We start from the raw sequence: 22,682 nt of genomic DNA on the forward strand, positions 1-22,682 counted from the left end.
AAAGTTCAGAACGTGAGATGACTTTTAGTGAACGTATGGACAGAACATTTTTAGTGAACGTTCCGTACGTGCACTACAACTAAGTCACTTGAACTAGTAATACTACAAAACCTGCAACATCATACACTTACTTGATTAGGTCTCCTCAATCATTCGAGTGGCCTGCACCAATGAACTCCAGTTTGTCTCGTAATCTCCCTCCAGTGTTTGAGGTCGCTAGCCATCTCGCTTGCTCTTTCTAGATCTGTATCAGTGTTCCTGAAAACACTGCAGTATCTTCCAGCAAACATTTCATCCACATCACACAACTTACTTCTAATTGTATAAATTATATTTCAATCATTTTAGTGATCCTGATTTCGAATTCATTGTAAATTTACTTACAAAAGAAACAGGGTTATAGAGAACTCCAAACGCTTAAAGTTAATATAATTTACAGTGTAATCAATAAATTTTGTTAAAACCCAATAAAATAATATCATTACATAAATAATTCACGTAGCACACTTCAGCAAATCAAGATGAGTCAAGACATCAACCTCGTATAAATGATAATTTTCAACTATGCGGAGGATTCTTCTATTCTTGGCCTTTTTCCTCTTAGGTGGCTGCTCTCCAAACGTATAGGCTGAGATCTTCCTATCCATCGAGGCCTGCTCCATCCGGACCGCTGCGAGTCTTATATAATATTCGTCTCATTAGTCGTCTAAGTTTCACAGTGCAATCTCTTCGTGTGGAAACAGTTGATCAGATCCCAGGTTATATTATACTTCAACCCGAAACCTCCTCCGAGAAACGAAGTGACGTCATCCGCCGACTATCTCTCGGTTGATTTGTACAATCTACTAGCTCCACAAAAATGTCTGATTATGTCGAATAATGTCGAATACAGATAAAAAAGTAAACATAGGATAATCATCCGATGCTCATTGCTATATTATGTGATTGGTCGGATCTGATCTGGGTCACGTGAGATAACTGCTTTTGGCCGCTAAGATGGGATGGACCAAGAATCAGCCCGTCCCTATTATCTGCAGTTGTGATGATTGTTTGAACGTTTTGCTTGCCTGCTGTGGATTTTCAGACAGCCCAAGTATCACCCGTTAAATCACCTCTGAAAGCTATTAATATATCAAGGTATCTTTCAGAAAATCAGTGCGATTAGTTTTGTAATCGCACCGAATATGTTTTTGGTTGCTCCCCATTACTATAAGAAAAGGATGTCCACAGTCCACAAGGTGGAATCTTGTCTCTATTTCTACAGAATTGGTAGTTTACAGTCTCCTGTCGTATACCAGCCCCCAGAGACAGGAAGTACCAACTTCGGTTGCTCTATCCAATACATAGCTCAAGCGTTAATTTGAATTTTGAGATTTTATTTGGGTAGTGTTTCAGAATAGTCTTTAGTGAAACTTCAGGACGTTGTAAAACTTGCTTTGGAGCACTTTTAGTCATGAAAATTGACCCATATGTCGTCATGTGACACATTTCGTGATAACTAGCTCAGGGATTGCTCACATATTACAAGCCAAATGAAACCCCTCGCCCAGTCCGTTAGTCATTAGCACCTAACCATTATATAGAAATTATACTAGCGTGAGTAATAGGTGTTTACAAACCTGAATCTAATTTAGCCAGGTGAACGATCCATTATGATTTTGGAAATCTATATTTGAAGTTGATGTCAAATTTCTGTAAGGAAAACTCAGAAAACTCTATTTTTATACAGCTTGTATGTGCTACTTATCTATGTTACTGAAGGAAGTTGGGACAAACTCTAAAGAGGAACTGCGAACCCTGGTGCGGGACAGGGATATATGGAGGGGGTTCTCTGGTGTATATCGGACTTAGTTCGGACATAGTAGTAGTAGTAGTAGTAGTAGTAGTAGTAGTAGTAGTAGGAGGAGTCGCTAAATTGGTCAGATCATATAAACTATATCGGGAAGAAGGTTTCCAAAGTTAATGGTGTGCTTTATCAACTTCGTAAAACCGCCCCTAAAATGTTAAGAATTGCTATTTTTAATGCACTCGTACAGTCGCATCTCTCCTATGGGATCACGGTTTGGGGAAGCAGCACAGCAACTAATAAGTTGAATAAACTTTTTATCAATCAAAAAAAGGCATTAAGAAATGTGTTCGGGATTCGCAGAGTTAACAAACATCAGCAAGGAAATACGAAGCGTGTTTTCAGTGAAAACAAAGTGCTTACCGTGTATGGACTTTATCATAAATTTATTCTCACTGAGGGATTTCAGGTAGTGCATGCTGGTGGTTACCCAACGTTACTAAGAAAACACTTTCAAACTTCAGCTGTTAACGATAAACGGCTTATTTGTCCTAGAGTGTATTATAAAGATAATATGCACAACATGTTATACGCTGTTCCCAGAATCTGGAATGCTGTTAACAACTCAAGTTATCTCACTAGAAATATTACCACAATTTCATCCTTCAAGAACAATATTAAGCAGTTCATTCTCATGTACCAATCTAATGGTTCAAATAACACATGGGAACCATCCAATCTTGATGCGCAAACATTTTTTGTCACTGCATCTAAGAACCCCGAGTCATACTCAGTTACACGTTAACACCATGCATGTTGTTACCATATTGCATGTTTTTGATATTTTGGCATGTGACTGCATGTACATTTACATGTTCAAATTGGACATTTTTTAGATTCTTATTCAAGCTGGGTAATTCCGACTGCATGTGCATGTTCATGTTCAATTTGTGACAATTCTTATTCAGTGTGTGTGATCATTTGAGCTGCGTTTTTAGCTGTTTTACCTTGCTTAATGTTCTATTTTGAATCTTAAATTACCCCCTGAGGGGCATAGCTCCAACACTTCCCCCTCATTAAACGCCCCGTTTCTTTACTATGTGGGGGTTTGATAACCCCCCCCCCCCCCCCATTTTCCGTAACCTTATTTCAGCAGCTTTTCTCACTTGGTGTCACACAGTACATGTATTGTGCGACACCGGGTGAGAAGAGTCAAACGGGGTTCGAGATGCTCGGGTTTAAGATCACCAGATTACCTGATCTTACTGGAAGTCACAACTTTGACACTACACCTAAAGCATGGACGCATACGGGAAAACTCTCTGCATCCTGATGCTGACTATTCCCTCATCTTTCTCACTGATAGCAAATTTATCCCTACTCTGCTATTACTACTAAGCTACTGCCTACTACTCTAGTTACCCTGTCTTGACTACCTTTTGATTGGGTAGCTAGTTGAACTTTATTATTTTATTATGGACACATTGGATCTCTGTTAATAACAATTTTTGACATCTGTTGTAATACAGTAATGTATGTGATTTTCGCGTTTTTCCTCATTTATTCTGATCATGGATATTGATTGATACTAAGATTTTCACATTTATGAGAGTTTTTGAATTTTGGTCGCGTAATTTTGATTTTATTTGATTTTTGAACAAAATCTTTATTTAATTAGATTTCACTTTTTTTTTGACCAGTGGCTTACAAGCTTCTGGGTCCTGTTTTGAATTTTTTTGAGTGGATTGTTAGGGCCCTGGCATTTGCCGACAAAGCGGTTTTTATTTTTATGTTTTATAATCCTGTTGATTTGTATATACCGTTTTGAAAATTTTTCAAATCTTCAAATCTAATCTAGTAGTAGTAGTTGTAAAAACCAAATTTTTCTCTGGCCGTGCAGAAAACGCAGCTCATTTTGTGCATATAAAACCAAATTTTTCTCTGGCCGTGCAGAAAACGCAGCTCATTTCGTGCATATAAAACCAAATTTTTCTCTGGCCGTGCAGAAAACGCAGCTCATTTCGTGCATATAAAACCAAATTTTTCTCTGGCCGTGCAAAAAACGCAGCTCATTTTGTGCATATAAAACCAAATTTTTCTCTGGCCGTGCAGAAAACGCAACTCATTTTGTGCATATAAAACCACATTTTTCTCTGGCTGTGCAGAAAACGCAGCTCATTTTGCAGCAAGGCCGGTTGCACAATGCGCACATTGAAAATACGGTTAAGCGGATCGGCTAGCACATTAACCACATAATGCCACTCCTTCACGCAAGAGTGGGTAACTACGCCCAACTACCTTCCCAACAGCCAAGCCAGCTAAATATTATTAACCTAAACCAGTGCCTGTGCAGTGCACCATTGCTGTATTTTTACCATAAAAGTTAACGAAAATTAAATAATTAAATCAGCTGAAATTGTTCGTGGTGGTTGTCTAATCCGATCCAGGGCTGAAACGCTGAGTAACACATGTCAGGGGATATTTCCGCGTAAAAGGACACGCGTCAGCTCAAGGATAGAGGAATCAAATAAAGGGTTGAGTCTGTGGGGTTCACCGCAGATTTAAAGTCGCTGCTCCCTGATCGCACATGCTCATTTTGTAAAGTATGTTAGATAGTATTGTATCTTGAGCAAAATATAATTCCTTTCCTGATAAGAGCCTTTTCCTTGTCGCAGCAAACGGGATCGATACAAATTTTGCCCAAGAAAGTAGAAACAGTACAATTATGCGACTCATAAATAATGTCCCGATCACGATATTACATTATATTATATTATATATATTATTATATTACAAATGTCTACTTCATTGTGTTGGTAAAGAGCATTAATAGTAATACTTGTCCAATTATTGTTTGCCTTTAACATTCCGATCGAATAAACGCTAGGACTTAAGGACAGGTCCAAGCAAGGTTTACATCTAATTGCTTGTCCTCGGAGAAAGACTACTCGTATGACAGTTATTTGAGGGTGAATATCGTCAGACCTTGTATCACATATGTTGTGTAAGGTATCTCTAATTACCTTATCTGTTGCCGATCACGGTATGACATTTACAGTTCCCATACTTCTTGGAAAGGGATATTTTGAAGGTGTAGATGGTCCTGCCATAGGTCCGAGCCGAAACTGGGTTCCTAGAATGAGCAGCCAGCCTGACCTTTAAAAGGCAGGTTCTCCCACTACAAGCACCATCTTCTCCGTTCACTGACAACTATTAAAACTTTGTTCTTTCCTGTTCACCGGGTACGGTTTTAACCTAGTCTCCAAATCGTCTGCACGGTTCAATATTTGTTCAATTTAACCGTTCATTAATAATAATATGAGCCTGCTACTATTACTAGAGCACTTGGATCGATGGGTGGGGTTTTTGCTTGAGCAACCAAGTCCACATCGTCACACCGATATCCTAAACAATAACAAAAAATGTTTGCACTGTTTAGCAAGGACGCCTAATTACTATTCGATACCAATATTAGAGCCTTGGAGTTGGGTCTTCGTCCATTATTCGAGCTGAAAGTCATTGTTCGATACGAATAATTAAACTTGAATATCACGGTTGTTGTAAATTTTGCAATATCAAAAGAAATAGTAAAAGGAGTGGGTCAAACAATGATGTATTGAGAAATAAAACTGATTCAATAGTGACGATCCTCATAGGTTTACTACGTCAACAAAAAAGTTCTTCCATCCAGATCTATAAAAAGGCACAAAAATAAACACATCTTAAAACTCATTTATTTTCTGCTCGTAGTTTCACAACCTTGCCTCGTAAGTCATCGACTTTTTAGCTCAAAAGTTTTGACATAACCTCTCGAGACAAAATGTTCAACTATTTTAAAAACGTGAAGATCAGCACATGATCTATGACATAGAATGCAGTACCCCTAAAATAAGCACTCTAAATTGAATCTTACGAAAAGAGCCGTTCGAGATCCGAGAATCTCATTTCTTTCTGCAGAACATGCAAGACAGAAAATACGGCACTTCCTTTTGTCAATCGGTGAAGTTTTATATGTTTTGTAAGTGCGGTCCCGTTTAACGATTTACCTGTTCTTAAAAGTCACCTCAACCATAGCTACCGCTGTTCCATTTTTAATTTACTAAATATCCAATATTACGTTCATCGAGTCAAGACCCTTGACTAATTTTACAAGCGCTATTGTTATTAAAATTCAAGTTCATACTAGCCCATATTAATAGTCGTAATGAACGCAGGTACCTACCACATTAGTCGTTCAGTTCATAAACATTAAAAATATAGGTAATACATTACATAATACAGAGGATTAGTTTTCATGTACCGAACATTTAGGAACCAAAAGAATTGTACGGGATCATACACCTATACCGTTCTTTGCAGTGTTTCTAACTGTAGTATTACTATTACATTTATCTTCTCTGCTTCATGGTTCTGTGTAAACCAACCTAATTGTTATCACGAAAATCCGATTAAGCAGCATTAAATTGTATTATTTGGCTCAGCTTAATTTTATCTAGTTAGTTGTGATGTTATCTGATCCCCAAAAATATATTGTTTGCTCGGTTGCAAATGAAAAAGAAAAAAACTTCATCACTTGATCAATGAAACGTCTCACGATCTTTATTTAGTCTTTAACTTCGTCCAAATGCCCAGAGAGAAAGACCAAGCGTAAAGACATTCCCATCTAGGAAGTATAAAAATACACCTGAACTGTTCTTATCGATGAATTTAGACTGTGGGATCAAACAGTAAGACGTTGCCGATAAAAACCCTTAGTTCATTAGCAGTTTCTTGGAAGGGAGTAATTCTGTATAACTGTTCCTGTGAACGTTGAACAGTATAAAACCATCAGATGACACGTGAACTTTACTTGATTTTTTGCAGTCTACAGTTTGTTTCCGCTCCCATTGACGTGAATCGTGCAGGCTCGAAATTCTTTAGAAGCTGTGATTGGATTAGCGTTAAACGATCAATATTATGTCAGTGTCAGCTATATTTAGTTTAGAAGATTTGACTCCATGATAAAAGCAAATCACGGCTATAACGATCATGTTCAGACTCAGTTAAAACCATAATTTGTATAGTTTTCTCAAGCCATGATCTTACCCACTGCTATGTAACCCGGCCACGATAAATTATGACCCTAAACCCTTTGACATAATTTAGCTGTTGCAATTTGAAATTCGAAACGTTACACGGCCATGGCCTACCAAAGTACCTAGAGAGACACATAATTCGGGCTCAGGGCCATGACACTGCGGTGAAAGGTGAGCCATAAATTTAGGATGAGAGACGACGTGATAAGGTGGGGTTGGGTTGTTTCGTCAGACATTTGCCCATATGACATGTTTATCTATGTAAAGTCTGGCCTACCAGTCCTTGGCCCTAACAGAGTGGTGAAAGGGTTATCATAAACATTAGAAACTTAAACTGATGAAGCAAAATTAATGGCGCACTTGCAGATTATCGGACAGTCCCGACTTAAATTTTGGCCTCGTTACCGTTCTTATCGATAACAACACTAAATTAGTATTACCGACCCATGGCCTTATTTAAGAGTGGTGAAAGGCCGTTCGTAAACCCCAAATAGTTGCATGAATGGAATAGGACACGGCCCAGTACTTCATGGCCTATGCAATACTGATTTGCACTGATAGCGATAGGCGCGAGTCGGACAGCCGGTCTTGTAATCTGACTGGGTACGATAAGACCTGAATATATAATAAGTTAATAGGACCACATCACCCACTTTTATTTTTACTTAATTGATTCTGCGAGTGATGATCGTACCCTAAAAATTCGAACTAACACCAATCGTACCTACGTACTTATTAATGGGTGTACTGGTTATGACTATGTTATCATTTGGAATCTCTTAGCTCTGATCATTGTTTTTACTTTTTCCAGTTCATTTGATCGAATTAAACTGCCGTTAATCTAACGATCCCAACCGATACAGCAAGTTCAATTAGACAACACCAAGTCATGAGTTCCAGCAGCAACAACAACAAGAACAACAACAGCTTCGACAAGTACTGCAGCAGGCTGGGATATCCCCACAGCATGGCCAAGGACGCTAAAAGTAAGCTTGGAAACCAGGCGAGTACCAGTGAGCTCCTAGCAGCAGTGCTCAACAACGCCAAATCCAACAATGTACAGCCCAACCGATCAGCTCAACCAGGATATCTTCAGAGACAAGTTTGTTATTATTTCTTCCGCTCTATTGAGGGTCGTTTAATTCCAACTTCAGTCTGCTATTTCCAATTTTTATGAGGATTATTCGTTTGAACCGAGCTTATTTGCAGTGTTCGGTTAAACTAAGAGCTAACCAGTAGTAGGTTAAACGAAGAACTAACCAGTAGTGTTCGGCTAGAACTATAAAATATTTAAAACTTCATTTCTTATTTTATCATACCTTCATTACCAGGTTTTAACGTAAAATTATCTCAGGATTGTTACCAAAGCCCCCACGGAGCCCAGAAAGTACCAATCTGGATTCACAAGGATTCAGACAAGAACAAGAACAAGAAGAAATGAGGTGAGACATGATTTTAATTTGTATCTTTAGACTTTTTAGACGTTGACATTCTTTTTACCCTACTACCGGCATCTACTCCACGGCCACGGGTTATCTATGATTTTTGCCTTTTTTTAAAGGCAATATGACGTCACATTTAAAAAAGTTTATCTTTTAGAAAAATGAGCAAACAATTTCGAAACTCGAAAATTTGTAAAACGTTTCCAAGAAACCAAAGTGTCCGCAAACAAGCAATTCCGTTTTCCTAGAAATTTGAATATCAATAAACAGCGTCATATTGACGGTTTTCGTATGGCTTTGATAATTTGGTTAACATGATCTTATACTGAAACATTCCCACGTCAAATTGTCAAAGTGACAGAAAAGTTTACTTTGCAGGGCCAAGGGGGAGTAAGAAGCACTGAATTTGTTGATTATCAGAAACTCTAAATATAATATCGTATTTTTAAACGCTAAGCTGTGCCCACACTAGACATCACCTGAGCGATATTTTGCCTGTGTCAAAAACTTCAGAATTAGACGGATAATATTCGAGAAAATTATTGACAGCCCCTTCCCTCTCGGCTGAAAAGTTTCGTTATCAAATAAGAATAATTAGTTTCATGCATGAAAGTCAGGGTCATGGGAACACACAACTGTAACATAAAGCGATTGCAGATAAAATGAAGTCAAGCAAATAAATTTGACTCATACTTAATTTCATTCAATAACATGTCAAATCTTCAGGAGATACCCACACCAAGGAGCAATGTTTGTTCCAGATAAGAGTAGACGCAGAAGATTGCGAACGAGCTGTTGACAGCTGAAGGATACGATCAAGAAGCAAATGATCACGAGTGAAGTGCTGAGGACGTTGAAGTGCACTCTATCTAGGATGATATGACACTGAAACTAGAAAATATTTGATAGACAATCGTGGTTTTAGCTTTTATTGGTTTTAAATTATTGCGTATTAAATTATTGACTGTCGATTCTACACTATTTCTTGCGTTAAGTAAGAGCTAGTAGGTACCTATATGAAAATGTCAGTTCTGCCAACTGAACATTATCAATTATGGCTTGCTTTGGTAACTTGCTTCTAATACTATCCCATACTTAATATTCCTGATTTACTATTCAGCATAGTTTTCACTGTAAAACTTATACATGGTTCTGCCCCAGTTTTCTCTACAGCTCAAGAAGAAATACGGATCTACCATTTCATTATCCTTAAAATTACTTTTAAACTTCTAAAATAATTTTTGATCTCTTAAAATATACGTAAACTAAAATCTTGAAAAGCGTCACCCGGAGAATATTACCCTCGGGATTATTGATAATGTATTATATTATGATCTTATAACTTATTTAATCATTATTCATAAGGCATGTATTTTAATACATCAGATGACTTACGATCTTGTTTCATTTATTTAAATTAATGTCAACTCTCAAATTATGGGATGATGAAACTGCACTGGCTTTTCGGCCATGATATAATTGGCCTTGTTATTCTCTTCGTCTTTAACAAGATATGTCATCACCCAATCAACACAGAAACCTTTCAATAACACAGTTGACGTCTTCGTTCAAAACGATTAAATTAGATTAGCATTAGATTCTAAGAGAGCCTGGATAGGAGTGATAAACTACCTAAAACAAACGTCTAATATTATAATACTGTAAAATGCTTTAATCGTATCAGTTCTTATGTACAACTCATCCTGCATGCTGGGCAGTCCCCAAAATATTCCTTGAAAAACTAGATGTTGTTCACCGCAGACATCTTCGCACTATTTTGAATATAAAGGGATATAAAGTGCCCAGGAGTTATCTCCAACAAAACTTGTATAAACGCTGCAATGCTGAACCATTGTCAGAAAAAGTGGCCCGTAGTCGGTGGTGTTTTGCGGGGTCCTGTTGACGGACCAGCGTTTTCTTCCCTCATTTTTTCCATCAATGGACTGGACTTACCAGGGAGAAAAGTAAGACCCCAAAGCAATCTATTCTTACTGATTGTGCATGATTTATGTAAAATAAATCTTTATATGAATAATATTTTTGATCTGTATTATCTCCGTGATTTAGCTTAAGACAAGAGATATTGGCAGAAATTACAATGAAGTTTTGATAATTGGTTATTTGTTTTAGGGAAAGACTGAACTTGGGCGTTGTTTCTAACTATCCCTTGTATAGAACTTTTATTTAATATAAATTAACAGTAGATTAAGGTAGCGTAAGTAAGAATTTTCCTCGCCCGCAAGAAACATTGTCCGCTACCTCAGAAAGGGACAATGAACTTTTCCACTAATTGCTAAGACTATTTAACGATATATTTCCAGTAATTCCACAAATGATACACAAACAGAGAGACTAGTTCACTAGACGCTTACTAAATTGTTACTAAACAGTTACTATTATCACAGTGCTGGCAAGCACGAGCGGTGTCTTTATTGGGGGTATACTATGTACCCCCTTTACTATTGTACCCCCTTTACTATTATACCCCCTTTACTATTATACCCCCTTTACTATTATACCCCCTTTACACCCCCTTTGGTACACGTCGGAAGCCTCTTTCGTGCACGCGAAGCGTGCACTCCGGCCGGAGGCGGCGGCCGAAGGCCGCCGCCTCCGACAGGAGTTTTTCAGGCATTAAGACTCATCGGAAGTCGTTCAGCAGATTTATTTTTAGTTCAAAACATTCTGATTTGATGTCAAAGATGACAGGAATAAAAAATAGTTATGCTGAGATTTTTAAGAAATTTGCATAAAATACTCGCCAGCACTGTTATACGAAATTCGGTAAAAAACCCAAAATCGCCATATTCAGGTGCCTTAAAAACCATGTTAAAATTGAGTTAGAGATCTGAAATTTTTTAGGGCGTCTAGACGTTGACCAAATCGACTGCAAAAAAAGTTTCAAGTTTCAGGAGCATAGGAAAATGGGTTTTCTAGAACCCCTGTTTTACGACAGATTGTCGTGATATATACATACATATATACATATATATATATATTCAGGGATAGACGCTTTGCCAGTGAATTATAGCCTGTATTTAAGTGTCCGTAAATTCTGAAGTATAAAAGATACAGCCATTTCGGACCACAGGTCTTGAAGATAATTGTTTAGACTTCAGTTTACATTATGTTAAAAAGTAATTCAACGTCATCATCACCACTTGATGACGTCATCAAGTTAACCATTTTTAAAACTTGATTTTTCACAAAGTAGTCATTTTTCAAATCGATTTTACGCCATTGAGGAGTAATTTTATTCAAAATTTGAGGAAATTTTCATCTAAGATAATTGTTTAAGCATTCTCAAAATCTACCGGAAAGTGTTTCTAGCTTGCTCCTTCATAAAGATATTCGCTATTGAAGTTAGTGCTTTTTTAAAGAATAATTTTATAAAAACGCTAATTTTACGTTCTAGTATTCTCTGGTGTTACACCATCCCTTGGGTTGTGGAGCTCAATTTTGCTTCCTAAAGATCTAAATTGTGTCATAGGCTAGTTTTAAAGTTGAAAATCGAAAAGTTGCACACGTGGGGCCACGCCCAAATTGATAGAAAATTGCTAAAATCACTGAAAATTGCTGTTTTCACCAATTTCCGTCAACTTTGGAGTGCCGTTGTGATAACAGTTCTTCTTGAAATACTTTGAAACTTTTCATTGCTTATCAAACTATATATAAAACACCATCACGCAAAAATTGACAGTGATTCAATATTAGATGCGGACGCAACGTCCGCTCAAGGTTTGCACGTGCGAAAGGTTAAAATTTTGCTCATTCGTGATTTTGAACAAATTCTGCTTTGCCACGACAGTTCAATGTCATTATATATGAATTTAATGCCAACTTGAATGAGTATAAAATGGCATATTCAGTCAGTGATCCGATCGACCGATATGCTTACCTAAACACAAGGAAATGGTTTTAAAGGAAAAATTTCGAAATTGTTGAAATCACCTCCCTATTAATATTAATGAAATTATGAGTTTACATTTCGGCTTTGTAAAGTACCCTGACATTATAATCAAAAAGAGATGATATTTGACCAAAACCCATAATCATGGGTAGAGTGGAGCGCTGCCAGTGTCTCTCTTTCCCGAACAAAAGGCAATGATATCAATTTGAATGACCGTTATCAAATGCAAAATTATACCGAGAATGAAATCGGTCGCTCGCTTTTCCCACTCATTCATGGCTTACGAATTGTAATAAGTTTCGATTTATAACATGTAATCTATTTCAATTGTAAATGAATGGGAAAAGCGAGCGACCGATTTCATTCTCGGTATAATTTTGCATTTGATAACGGTCATTCAAATTGATATCATTGCCTTTTGTTCGGGAAAGAGAGACACTGGCAGCGCTCCACTCTACCCATGATTATGGGTTTTGGTCAAATAATATATACGGTTACTAGATAATCACTAGGAGTAGGAGGTAAACAAAAGATTATCCTTGGTTCATCAGTGTCCCTCCTAAATACCGCTTACAGTGCACATTCATATTCACAGGGGTGGTTTTACTAAAAAGTGTAGTAAAAAAGGTACACTTTTTTACACTTTTTTTACACCTTAAATTACACTTAACCAAATTTCTTCTCAAAATCTTCTTTTTCCTATTATTTTCATATCAGTCTTCACATTGTTCATTTCCAAGGGTAAAACATAACTTTGTTGAGAAAAAATTCAATTTTTATGCTTTAATAGGCACTACGTGCTACACTTTTGCCTTATTTTAAGTATGGCGTAAGAAAGTGTAGAGAACCCCCCCCCCCCCCCCCCCCCCCCGTGGTTGACTATACTTCTACATTCTACATATCCAAGATAAAGATCAGCCATGAAGTGTTCACTCCAGTACGATTACCCTGATTGTGACCGGGCGTGCAGTAACACACTCTAATGACCTAATCATAATAAGCAAGTACACATAGTGCACTAATTACACATACACATAACAACGTATAATATCTAATATCCAAGATACCGTTATTTTAATTTAAACCCAGTGTATGGCCCAATGAGAGCGCTCCACGTGGTTTAAAGACACCGTTCAGCGGACAGCCCTACGCAGTATAATCAGACCGATTAGACCACGTGACGTACTTTGTACAGAGAATAATCGCTGATAATTTTATTACTTGTGCTGTCATGTGATCAGGAACTGGAGGTCACGTGACGAGGACATTTCAGGGTGATCTCCGTTTCTCGATCACATCTTCAGGTCGGGTAGCAGAGTGAGGCTTGAGAAGTCGCCCACCAAAAACTCACCGACATAACTTTGGTCCATGCAGTCAGATCGACTCACAGAAAAGTAGGAAATGACCAAATATCGGAGATGATCCATTCGCGAACTCTTGGAAATGAGAGCGCGCACGTGCAGACAGGTCACGTGACCGGGATCGTTAAAACACGTGTTCCACGTAATTTGGTCTGGGTGGAGAAGGAAGATACGGGAGGCGCCGGAAATGCGGGCTGGTCAGTGTTATTGAGGCCTGCCAGCAAGTACAAGTCAGTTTGTTTATTGCAATAGAAACCTCGTTTAATTTGATAATAGTCTTATAAACGCCCGGACGTTCATTATTTTTGTATGTGGGTGTGATGATGCGGTGTGGGGGGGTACCAATGGCATAAAATGGCATAAATGGCATACGTTTTATGGCATAAACGGAAATTTTTATTGGCCAATTCTCCATTTATGCCATGAATTTAGGTCTTCATATTTGACTTTAAATTCGCAAATTATTATTAGTACTTGAATGAGAGACATGTTTCATGCTTTATAACGCTTGGAATGATCGTTAAAGATTCATATGACAAATAAAGAAAATAGAAATGTATTATATCAAAAATGGCATAAATGGCATACGTTTTATGGCATAAATGGAAATTTTTATTGGCCAATTCTCCATTATGCCATTTATGCCATTGGTACCCCCCCTGCGGTGTAGTTAAGTTTTTGATAATCATTTTGTTCTTGTAAATGTGTTGTGCTTAAATTGTCGGTATCAGCAAGAAATAGCTGTAAACTTCCGTAAACTCGTTTGCATTCGCGAGTGTACGAATAATCGACATTTTGAACATTCGTGGGATACGAGAAAAACTGTACTCAACTTTGATAACCACTATGGTATCCGGTTATCTGATCTAAGATATGAAATTGCGCAACTTAACTGCTTCCGTTATATTAGTATATTATAATACAAGGAGGCACTATATTACATATTTTTCTATTATTGCTACGAAGCTGTTACTATAACAGTTTGTATAACCGTTTGACAGCAAATTATGGTTCTAATAGTCCCATTACACATGTTATACGTCATAACGCATGACTTGCAGATTATGTGCAGGGTATTTCTCCTGTTGAGCTTAATTTGGCCCACCCTTCACAGCTTAATACGGGTTGCAAGGTCATTTTCATTTCTCTGCAACTGTTGACGTTAGTTTCTCTGTAGCTTTGTTGAATTCGCTTAAAGTTAGCTTAGTCCAGCAGTCGTGAACCGATCTGTGCTGTGAATCCTCGAGGCTCGTCTCACGTTGCGACCCCGAGGGACCACGAGTGTAGCGATTATACACATTATACAGGACAAGACCACTAATCCTAAATATCAGATGATTATTTAATTATAATTCCACCGTGACCTATTTAAGCTCTATCCTGGGACAGATCATTATCCAATGTCCATAACTGTCTGACAATACAAACCAATTATGCACTTATTTACAAACGTGTTATACTTATAGATAAGGGACCCTTATCTATTAAGGGTAAAGGACCGATTGGGTTGTTTTTACACTGCTTGCTCTGATAATACATTGCCTGTCCTCAGAGCATTCACTGGCTACTGCATAGTATTTAGAAACCGCCAAATAGGAAATTACGTTACATGTATTTAATTATTATTATTTAATTATAATATATTAATGTAGTTCCCCTCTACAACCACAAACCGATCCTCACTCTAATGTCTGTAGACCATTCTAGATAACCGATGTCATCGCATGATATACCCATTACCAATTATATCTGGCAGGTAGCTCGTATCTTTATTAGCTAGTCAGTTGACGTTGTGGTTGAGGCAATGTTATTTATGGTATCATAATAGTACTTAGTAGTAGTAGTAGTAGTAGTAGTAGTAGTAGCTTATAGTGCACTATTATTACAGTATAATTCTTGAGAATCATGCACGAGTTAGGGAGTCTATTTAAATATTTAATGATCAATTTGTAAACACTGTAGACTTTAGTTGTGTTCCGATTCCCAACCATTATACGCTTACCAGGTTGTATTTTACGGGGTTCCGAAATTTTAGTTTTGGACGTTTCTTCTCTCAAAACCAAGCCTGAAACGTGATTTAACAACTACCCGTGTCTCAAAAAACTTGTTCAAATTTGTGAAATGTTGATTTGCGAAATGTCTGGTCCAATACACTCTTGGTCGCCCAATAATTTGAATTACCAGATCGTTGACTTTTTGAGCTTTACACTCCCCACTCTGCTGCAGACAAAATCTCGTAAGTATTATACTACTTCACTAACTCACTTTAACTGGAAGGAGGTAATGTAGCAGATGAGGATTGTAACACCATACAACACTAAATGGGAGACGGGCTAAACAGGGCGAGACACGGCAGTGATAGGAACTGGGGGCGGGAGCAATACCAGAACCCCTCTCCCGCTAGTGCTTCTTTGGACGACTCTCATTTAACCGCCAACAGGGTAAGTGCCAGGTGCTATTGACCTTATATGGGCATCACGTGGTGCTACTGACCTTATAAGGGCATCACGTGATGCACTCCTAGGTGTAGCAGATGTAGGTTATAGCTGCAAGTATTTGTATTATTAGATGTAGCTACTAGCTGCAACTTGCTTATCAATCCTTGCAGTTACAGTTGATAGGTTGGGTATTTCCAAGCAGAAAATTTAAAATAAGCAGTCTTCGTATAGTGACAATGGGCGATAAATGTAGACAATGTTCTTTCACATGTTGTTATATTACGTAAGCAATTTTATGTCATTATGCAATTTCACGCGCGTAGTTATTGTGTATAAACGTAAGCGTCATCAAGTTTTGAGGCTATGGCGGAGAGCTTGTCATCCCAAACTCCAACTCAACTGGTTCTGACTGCATAGCCTCAATAAATTTATTTCTTTAGGTAACACGACTCTCGCCCGAGCGGGACTCTATTCCGAACAGGAATCTTATTAAGGCTAAGGTTATAGTTGCATCATTCTATTTGGTGTGGTTTTGTTTCGTTGGTTTAGTCGTCATATTATATGCATACGTGTACGTGTGTTACTGTTATATGCTCAATGTTCAATTTTAATTTCAATTAATTTTATAGCCTGTTTCAGACAGATTTAAGGCTGCATTAATATACACCACAGTAAATGTGAAAGGATTGTACTGAGAAATGAGGTTAAAAGTGAGGTTAAAAGTGAAGTTAAAAGTGAGGTAAAATATAATGACGTGATTTTAATAATAATACAGTACGAGGTAGTGGTTTTACCTAATTACCTTTCCAGACTGGTAGCATCGAGAGGAAGATAGGACTGGGAAATATATACTGTCAAAAGTCACAGGTATGAAGCAAAGGAATGCAGTATGGTTTCAACGCCTTAAAAGTACATCCAGTAGAGATAGTTTAAGACATTGTTCACCTATTACGTAAGCATTTCCAACTTCCTAGCCTAATGCTAACGGAGCCTGGGGTTGCAATAGAATTTTTCAAAATGCGCAACTTTTGTCCTTTTATTAATTAAACTGGCAAAAAGTTGCATACGTTGCAGTCAAACTCTAACATTTAGGGGTGGTTCTGCACGTTTCAATGGTAACTAACATAATATCACGGTCACGTAAACGGGTCTAAAGTCCATATCTTAATCTAGAGAACCATAGCACCTAGAGAGCTAGAGAGGTAAGTAATAACTAATAACTTAACCCATTAGGGACGACGAGTTTTAAAGTTTGTCGATTTCGATGCCATCTAACACACTAGGTCACTTCACAGCAAAAATGAGATATCCAAAAAAGCTAATCTGTATCTCGTTAACTTTAAACGATACTCATACAGCAATGGTCATCATGTTTTTTTCGGCTATTACTCCTGAAACAAAGACGTTAGGATAAAATAAAAACTGTAGCATAAGATAAAAACATATGGCCGATACTGTGTGACTCTAATTTTTTTTAAATACAGAAATTGGGTCATAAACGACCTATAGCTATTCGGCTTGCCGCTTGCTTATTACTACATAATATGTGCATGTAGCTTCTTGAATTCGGTCTACAAAATGACACCAAAAGTGCAAAAATATGAGTATAAAAACATGTTATGTCTTGATAATTACATTAAAATTTTTAAATCGATCAACTGGGTCAATAACGACCAACTCTGAACCACGCTATTAATTATCAGTATCAAAATCATGCGGTTCAACCATCAAGAAATACAGCGTAACAGTTGGTGTAACTTCACTAAGCACTCGTAGGTCTTAATCCCACAGAAACCAGTAACCACGGTGGCTGACCACTAGGTCCCATGAGATCCAGGGTCTCATGGTGATCTGCAGATCACGTCACCTAATCAGTGACGAATAATAAACAGAATTGGATTGATAAGTACGTGAGTTGATCAGCTGTCAGTACACAACGATTCCCGTACTGTAGTGCGACACGTACCCTAGTGGCAGTGCGATGCAGTACCCTAGTGCAAAAATCTCCAAGATCAACACTGTCGCACTTCAGTACGCTACTTGGACTGTAGTGCGACATGAACTCAAGTGCGACAGAGAATTTCCATGTCAGATCCTGCTCACGTTGATTCCAGATCCAGTGGGAGAAGAGGGGAGAGGTGGTGTGTGTCCCGACCCAGGTACGTTCGTAGTAGTCAGCAAAGGACTCCATCTCTGGGGGAAGGGTTCCACGAAGGCGATGGCGCCGATCATCTGGAAGAACTTTCGTACAGCTGAGTTCCCTGCTTTGTACTCCGGGACCAGGTCGTGTTGCTGCAGCTTCCTCCAAAGGGCTTTCTTGTGGTGGAAGAAGCATCCTCTCTTGGTACTTTGGTAGTAGTGGGCCAGTTCGCCTCCACAGCGTTGATCAGGGCTCTTTAGGACAGATTCAGGGCTGACTCCGAAGGCAGAGATCTCGCGACGAATTATTCATTATAATTGTTAGGCTGCAAGAATTATCCATAGCCTTCTAGAATATTCTGAAATATCTATTTTAGGTCAGAAACGGTCATCAAAATGAAATGTATAACAAGGTCGATTATATTGTGGTAAATTGGGTTTCTATAGGGAGGCAATTAGAAGTACACTCACATTCCACATTCTCACATTGAAAAGCATGCGACCTCACTTGGTCCAATGAGCGGGAAACGGAGAACAAGCCCTGGTGACGTCATACTCACGTGACCTCAGGCTAATAATCACGTGACCTCAGACAGGACAATCAGCGTACAGGAGTAATTATCAAGACATAACATGTTTTTATACACAGTATCGGCCATATGTTTTTATCTTATGCTACAGCTTTTATTTTATCCGAACGTCTTTGTTTCAGAAGTAATAGCCGAAAAAACGTGATGGGCCGTATGCGACCGCAGTTAGGACACAGCGTATAGCTCTGTTTGTGAACATCTGATTATCACGGGCTTTTCACTAGCCTTTAGGAAATCGTTGCCCAAAACTTTCGTCGCATAGCACGCATGGCCTTCATGAAGTTTTAATGGCCCAATAAAGGCCAGAAGTTAATTGGAATAATTTTCAATTATCACGACTAATTAATTTAATTATCTAATTGTTAGTCACTCATTAGGCCTATATTCTGAAGTGAATAATGTAGCCCAATAGATTTTGAACATTCTTGCATAAAATTTGTGTAATCAAGTATTTTGGTTTGTCATCTATATCCTCTAGAAAGGATGGGTCGTAAACGACCCTATCGTCCCTAATGGGTTAAATTTAATGGCCATGTTTATACATTATAGTCAACTTATCAATAAATTATACGCCTTGAACGTTTAGTTTTTGAGTTATAGACTAAAATCTTGTGTATTTTGATAGAGCTTAGGACTCCTAGTAGGATTAGTAGGATTAAGCTTCACCATGTGCTCATGTGCGAGAATAATACCTCTATCCTCCTCAATTATAACTCCACCCTGGTCACTTGCAGACGGTACAGTTTAACTTTGAGAAGTTTAAACCATGTTAATTGTCAACGCCATGCAGCATGTTTTTATATTCTAAGAATCAAAACAAAATTCGCCGAATTTCCAAATCCAGAGAAATGATCAAGTGGTTAAAGAGGTAGTTACCATAGTTACCAGTTTAGATTGTACGTTAGATTAGCTGCTGACAGGTGTGGTGGATCTAAATACTTCCCAGCGGAAAGTTATCTTGCGGGAGGTCTACCAAATAAACTTATAATCCCTTTAGTCGACAAGTTGAGGAAGACTCAACTTTTTGACCGTATATTTTCAACGGATCTGTTCTGCAGGGAACATTGTGAGACAAATGGAAAGAGTATATATAATATTGTGTCGCACTAGAGTACGCTACCTGGATCGTAGCGCGACACGTACTGTAGTGCGAAAGAGTATGTTTTTGTCGGACTTCGCACTAGAGTACTTGTCGCACTAGAGTACTTGTCGCACTACAGTACGATTACCTGCAGGGAACATTGTTAGACAAATGGAAAGAGTATACGCAAGGTGAGGACGAGGAATCTATCATCGAGAATATTTATACTCCCCATACATCGAGTGGGGAATGCTCCGGTTCGTTTTTTTGTTTGTTATTGAACATATTTTCTGATTTTAAAGAGTACAGCAATAAATTATTAAAAAATTAGAACTGTTCTAAATATTGCCCCAGCTGTAAAATATGATGAGCACCCAAAAACGATAAACACATAGTGAACTATGTCCGCAATTACTTGGACCATCTAGTTCCATTATCAATCGGCGTGAGTTCAATTATAAATATGAGGTGCCAAATTATTGAAGCAGAATGGATATGAAATTTATATGAAATATTCCTGATAGATTTCAGAACAATGGCTATTTATCGATTTAACATTTAAGTGGTGGTGGCTAAAAAGGATAAAATGCCGAGCGAACAGTCGAGGGAGAAGCTACGAGATCTGAGGATCAAAGCAATGGCGCGAGAACAAGAAGAGTTGGACACTACACAGACCCAGTTCACAAGTCAGCAAGTCATCATCAAATACGACACCCAGGATGCGGTAAGATATGATCTCTATTCTGACTTTTATATATATAATATTAGAGAATATATATATATTCTTTAAAATGTTTGTGCAATTCTGACACGAATTACGTGAGCTATTAAAGGGTTGCGTGTGGGCAGTTACTTTTGGGCCTCCCTGTATATCTGGGTACAGGTGGGGAGACGAACTGTAACGTTTCTGGGAAGCATAGCGATTAATAAATCACCTTACACTGTTGACAAATGTGGCCCACAAGTATCCGTATTTATAATCAAATTTAGATTCTGTACATTTCCTCTTAGTCTGAAAGCCTAAAAGTATCCGTATTCATATTTAGATTCTGTACATTTCCTCTTAGTCTTAAAGCCTACGTACAAAGATAACTGAATTTTGTAATTGTATATAAAATCAATAGTGATTCCCCTTGAATCACTTATCACTTCCTTACTAAAAATCTCAGGGAGGTCAGGCATCAGGCGGCAACTTCTACGCCATGCCTAAAGGTAAATCTCTCGCAACCGGGGAGGAGCCAGTCAGCGATGATGAGAGTCATGGTGGTAAAAAGGTAACGTGGTCACCAATACCATAGCAACCACAGCCTCCTAGCAACCTAACATGGTCACCAAAACTATATCAGTTATCCCTATATCCCACATTTAATTATCAAATCATTCTCCATGCAACCAACATGAAAAATAGCCCTGTCACTCCACCGTTCGTTCCACATACTAAACACCTTTGAGTAGCATGACGTCCGCGTCAATAGTAAATGCGTAAAGCTACGATGACTCACCTTGACATTTCAGATCGGCAATCTAAATCGTCATCTGTGTAAACTGCCTAATTCCATAACCATCATCGGTGTAATCCTCGTTTCATTAGATGCGCACATGGTGTGTCGTAATCAGGCCTGAAACATAGACATTTGATGACTATATTCACTTTACTTTTAATTAGAAGGAACAATTTTGGAAGGGGATGCACATAATGTACGGTAAATGAGAATTAGGAGACAAACGATCTGACCTAATTGTAATTGCGCAGATTGTCAGACAGCGATTGGTCCGTTCTTTCTCCTGTCTCCAATTGGGCACCCTGCTGACATTGTCCTGCAGTGCTGTGATAAAGTGAACTAAGGATTAAATCTTGGAAACAGTTTAGAACAATCATGTTGTATATTTTATGCGATTAACTAAGTGGCTGGTTTAATTGAGATTCGCAATGTTAGTAGTGGGGATGCAATAAAACACGATATCTTTGAACATGAAAGCCCATTGGGTTAAAATTTATCAAATCATCCAAATAGCCAAAATAAAGAGAGTGATACGCAGGATGAAAATGTTGCGCTACGTTACTTATATTATTTAGGGGTGTTTTCGACAAGTTTAAAATACGGGTCATTTAAAAAAATGGATATCTCAAAAATCATACCAATACAAATGTTATAACTGAAATCATCAAAATTAAAACTAATTCACCACGAAAATTATCATATTAAGGCTTCATCATTTTGGCCAACCATATTAATATTATGGGATGTTTTTTAAATTGCTAAACAAATAAATTATGCACCTTCGTATTGGTAAAAAAATTTTCTAAATGTTCACCAGATAGGCAACGTTAGATTCTAGAACTCATAAATTGATAAAAGTTTAAACCCTCCCACGATTCATAGAAAACTAAACTAAAACTTCCCTCAGGAACAATGGTATAAAAAAGCTCGCAAGATATTCCTGCAGAAACACTAGTAGTCTCACAACATTGTCTATTTTCTTTGCTAATTCGGTTTTATTGCGATCTTAAAGCGACAACTTAAACAATTTTCCTGTTTACGGAGTAATGAAGAACTGAGAACAAGGGAATAATTTTGTGAGTTGTTTCAAATTTTGGTCTAGTTTTGAAATGAAGAGCTATGTGAACATGGCTTGAGAACGAAGGATGTCATTATTTTTGAGACAATTCTGGACAATTACTGAATTCTTGTAAAAGCAAATTTAGGTTTAATGTAATTTATTCATTGATATTTAAGATAAATTATTATAGGAAGCTCTTTGGTCATGGCTTATTCGTAATTAATCTAACTTTGGTATTTTCTTATAATGGTATGCTTAATATTTATTTTTCATCTTTGTTTGATCATTGTTTGCAGCT

The 22,682-nt window shown here is 37.8% G+C and overlaps 1 protein-coding gene across 3 annotated transcripts; it reads left to right on the forward strand.

Annotated features, from left to right (window-relative positions):
- Positions 1-15,849: 15,849 nt before the first annotated feature.
- On the forward strand, positions 15,850-22,682 carry LOC134819087 (uncharacterized). Of its 3 annotated transcripts, XM_063828849.1 has the most exons (7): positions 15,856-16,015; positions 16,453-16,512; positions 16,823-16,879; positions 19,977-20,079; positions 20,386-20,546; positions 20,992-21,096; positions 22,232-22,675. In XM_063828849.1, the coding sequence occupies exons 1-7, from the start codon at positions 15,896-15,898 to the stop codon at positions 22,277-22,279; spliced, it is 654 nt and encodes a 217-aa protein (XP_063684919.1). In that variant the 5' UTR covers positions 15,856-15,895; the 3' UTR covers positions 22,280-22,675. The 3 variants fall into 3 exon arrangements, with proteins under 3 accessions (XP_063684920.1, XP_063684919.1, XP_063684921.1); XM_063828850.1 differs by lacking the exon at positions 16,453-16,512 and having other exon boundaries at positions 15,850-16,015; positions 22,232-22,682; XM_063828851.1 differs by lacking the exons at positions 16,453-16,512; positions 16,823-16,879.

This window comes from Bolinopsis microptera, chromosome 8 (assembly GCF_026151205.1).
Source record: "Bolinopsis microptera isolate Bmic1 chromosome 8, MBARI_Bmic_1.0, whole genome shotgun sequence".
NCBI lineage: Eukaryota > Metazoa > Ctenophora > Tentaculata > Lobata > Bolinopsidae > Bolinopsis > Bolinopsis microptera.

Excerpts from the sequence above, each read along its gene's own strand:
- LOC134819087 (XM_063828849.1), top strand. The coding sequence starts at position 15,896 with ATGGGAGACGGGCTAAACAGGGCGAGACACGGCAGTGATAGGAACTGG. Across the intron at positions 20,547-20,991 it reads AATACGACACCCAGGATGCG|GGAGGTCAGGCATCAGGCGG; the intron begins GTAAGATATGAT and ends TAAAAATCTCAG. Across the intron at positions 21,097-22,231 it reads AGAGTCATGGTGGTAAAAAG|GAACAATGGTATAAAAAAGC; the intron begins GTAACGTGGTCA and ends AACTTCCCTCAG.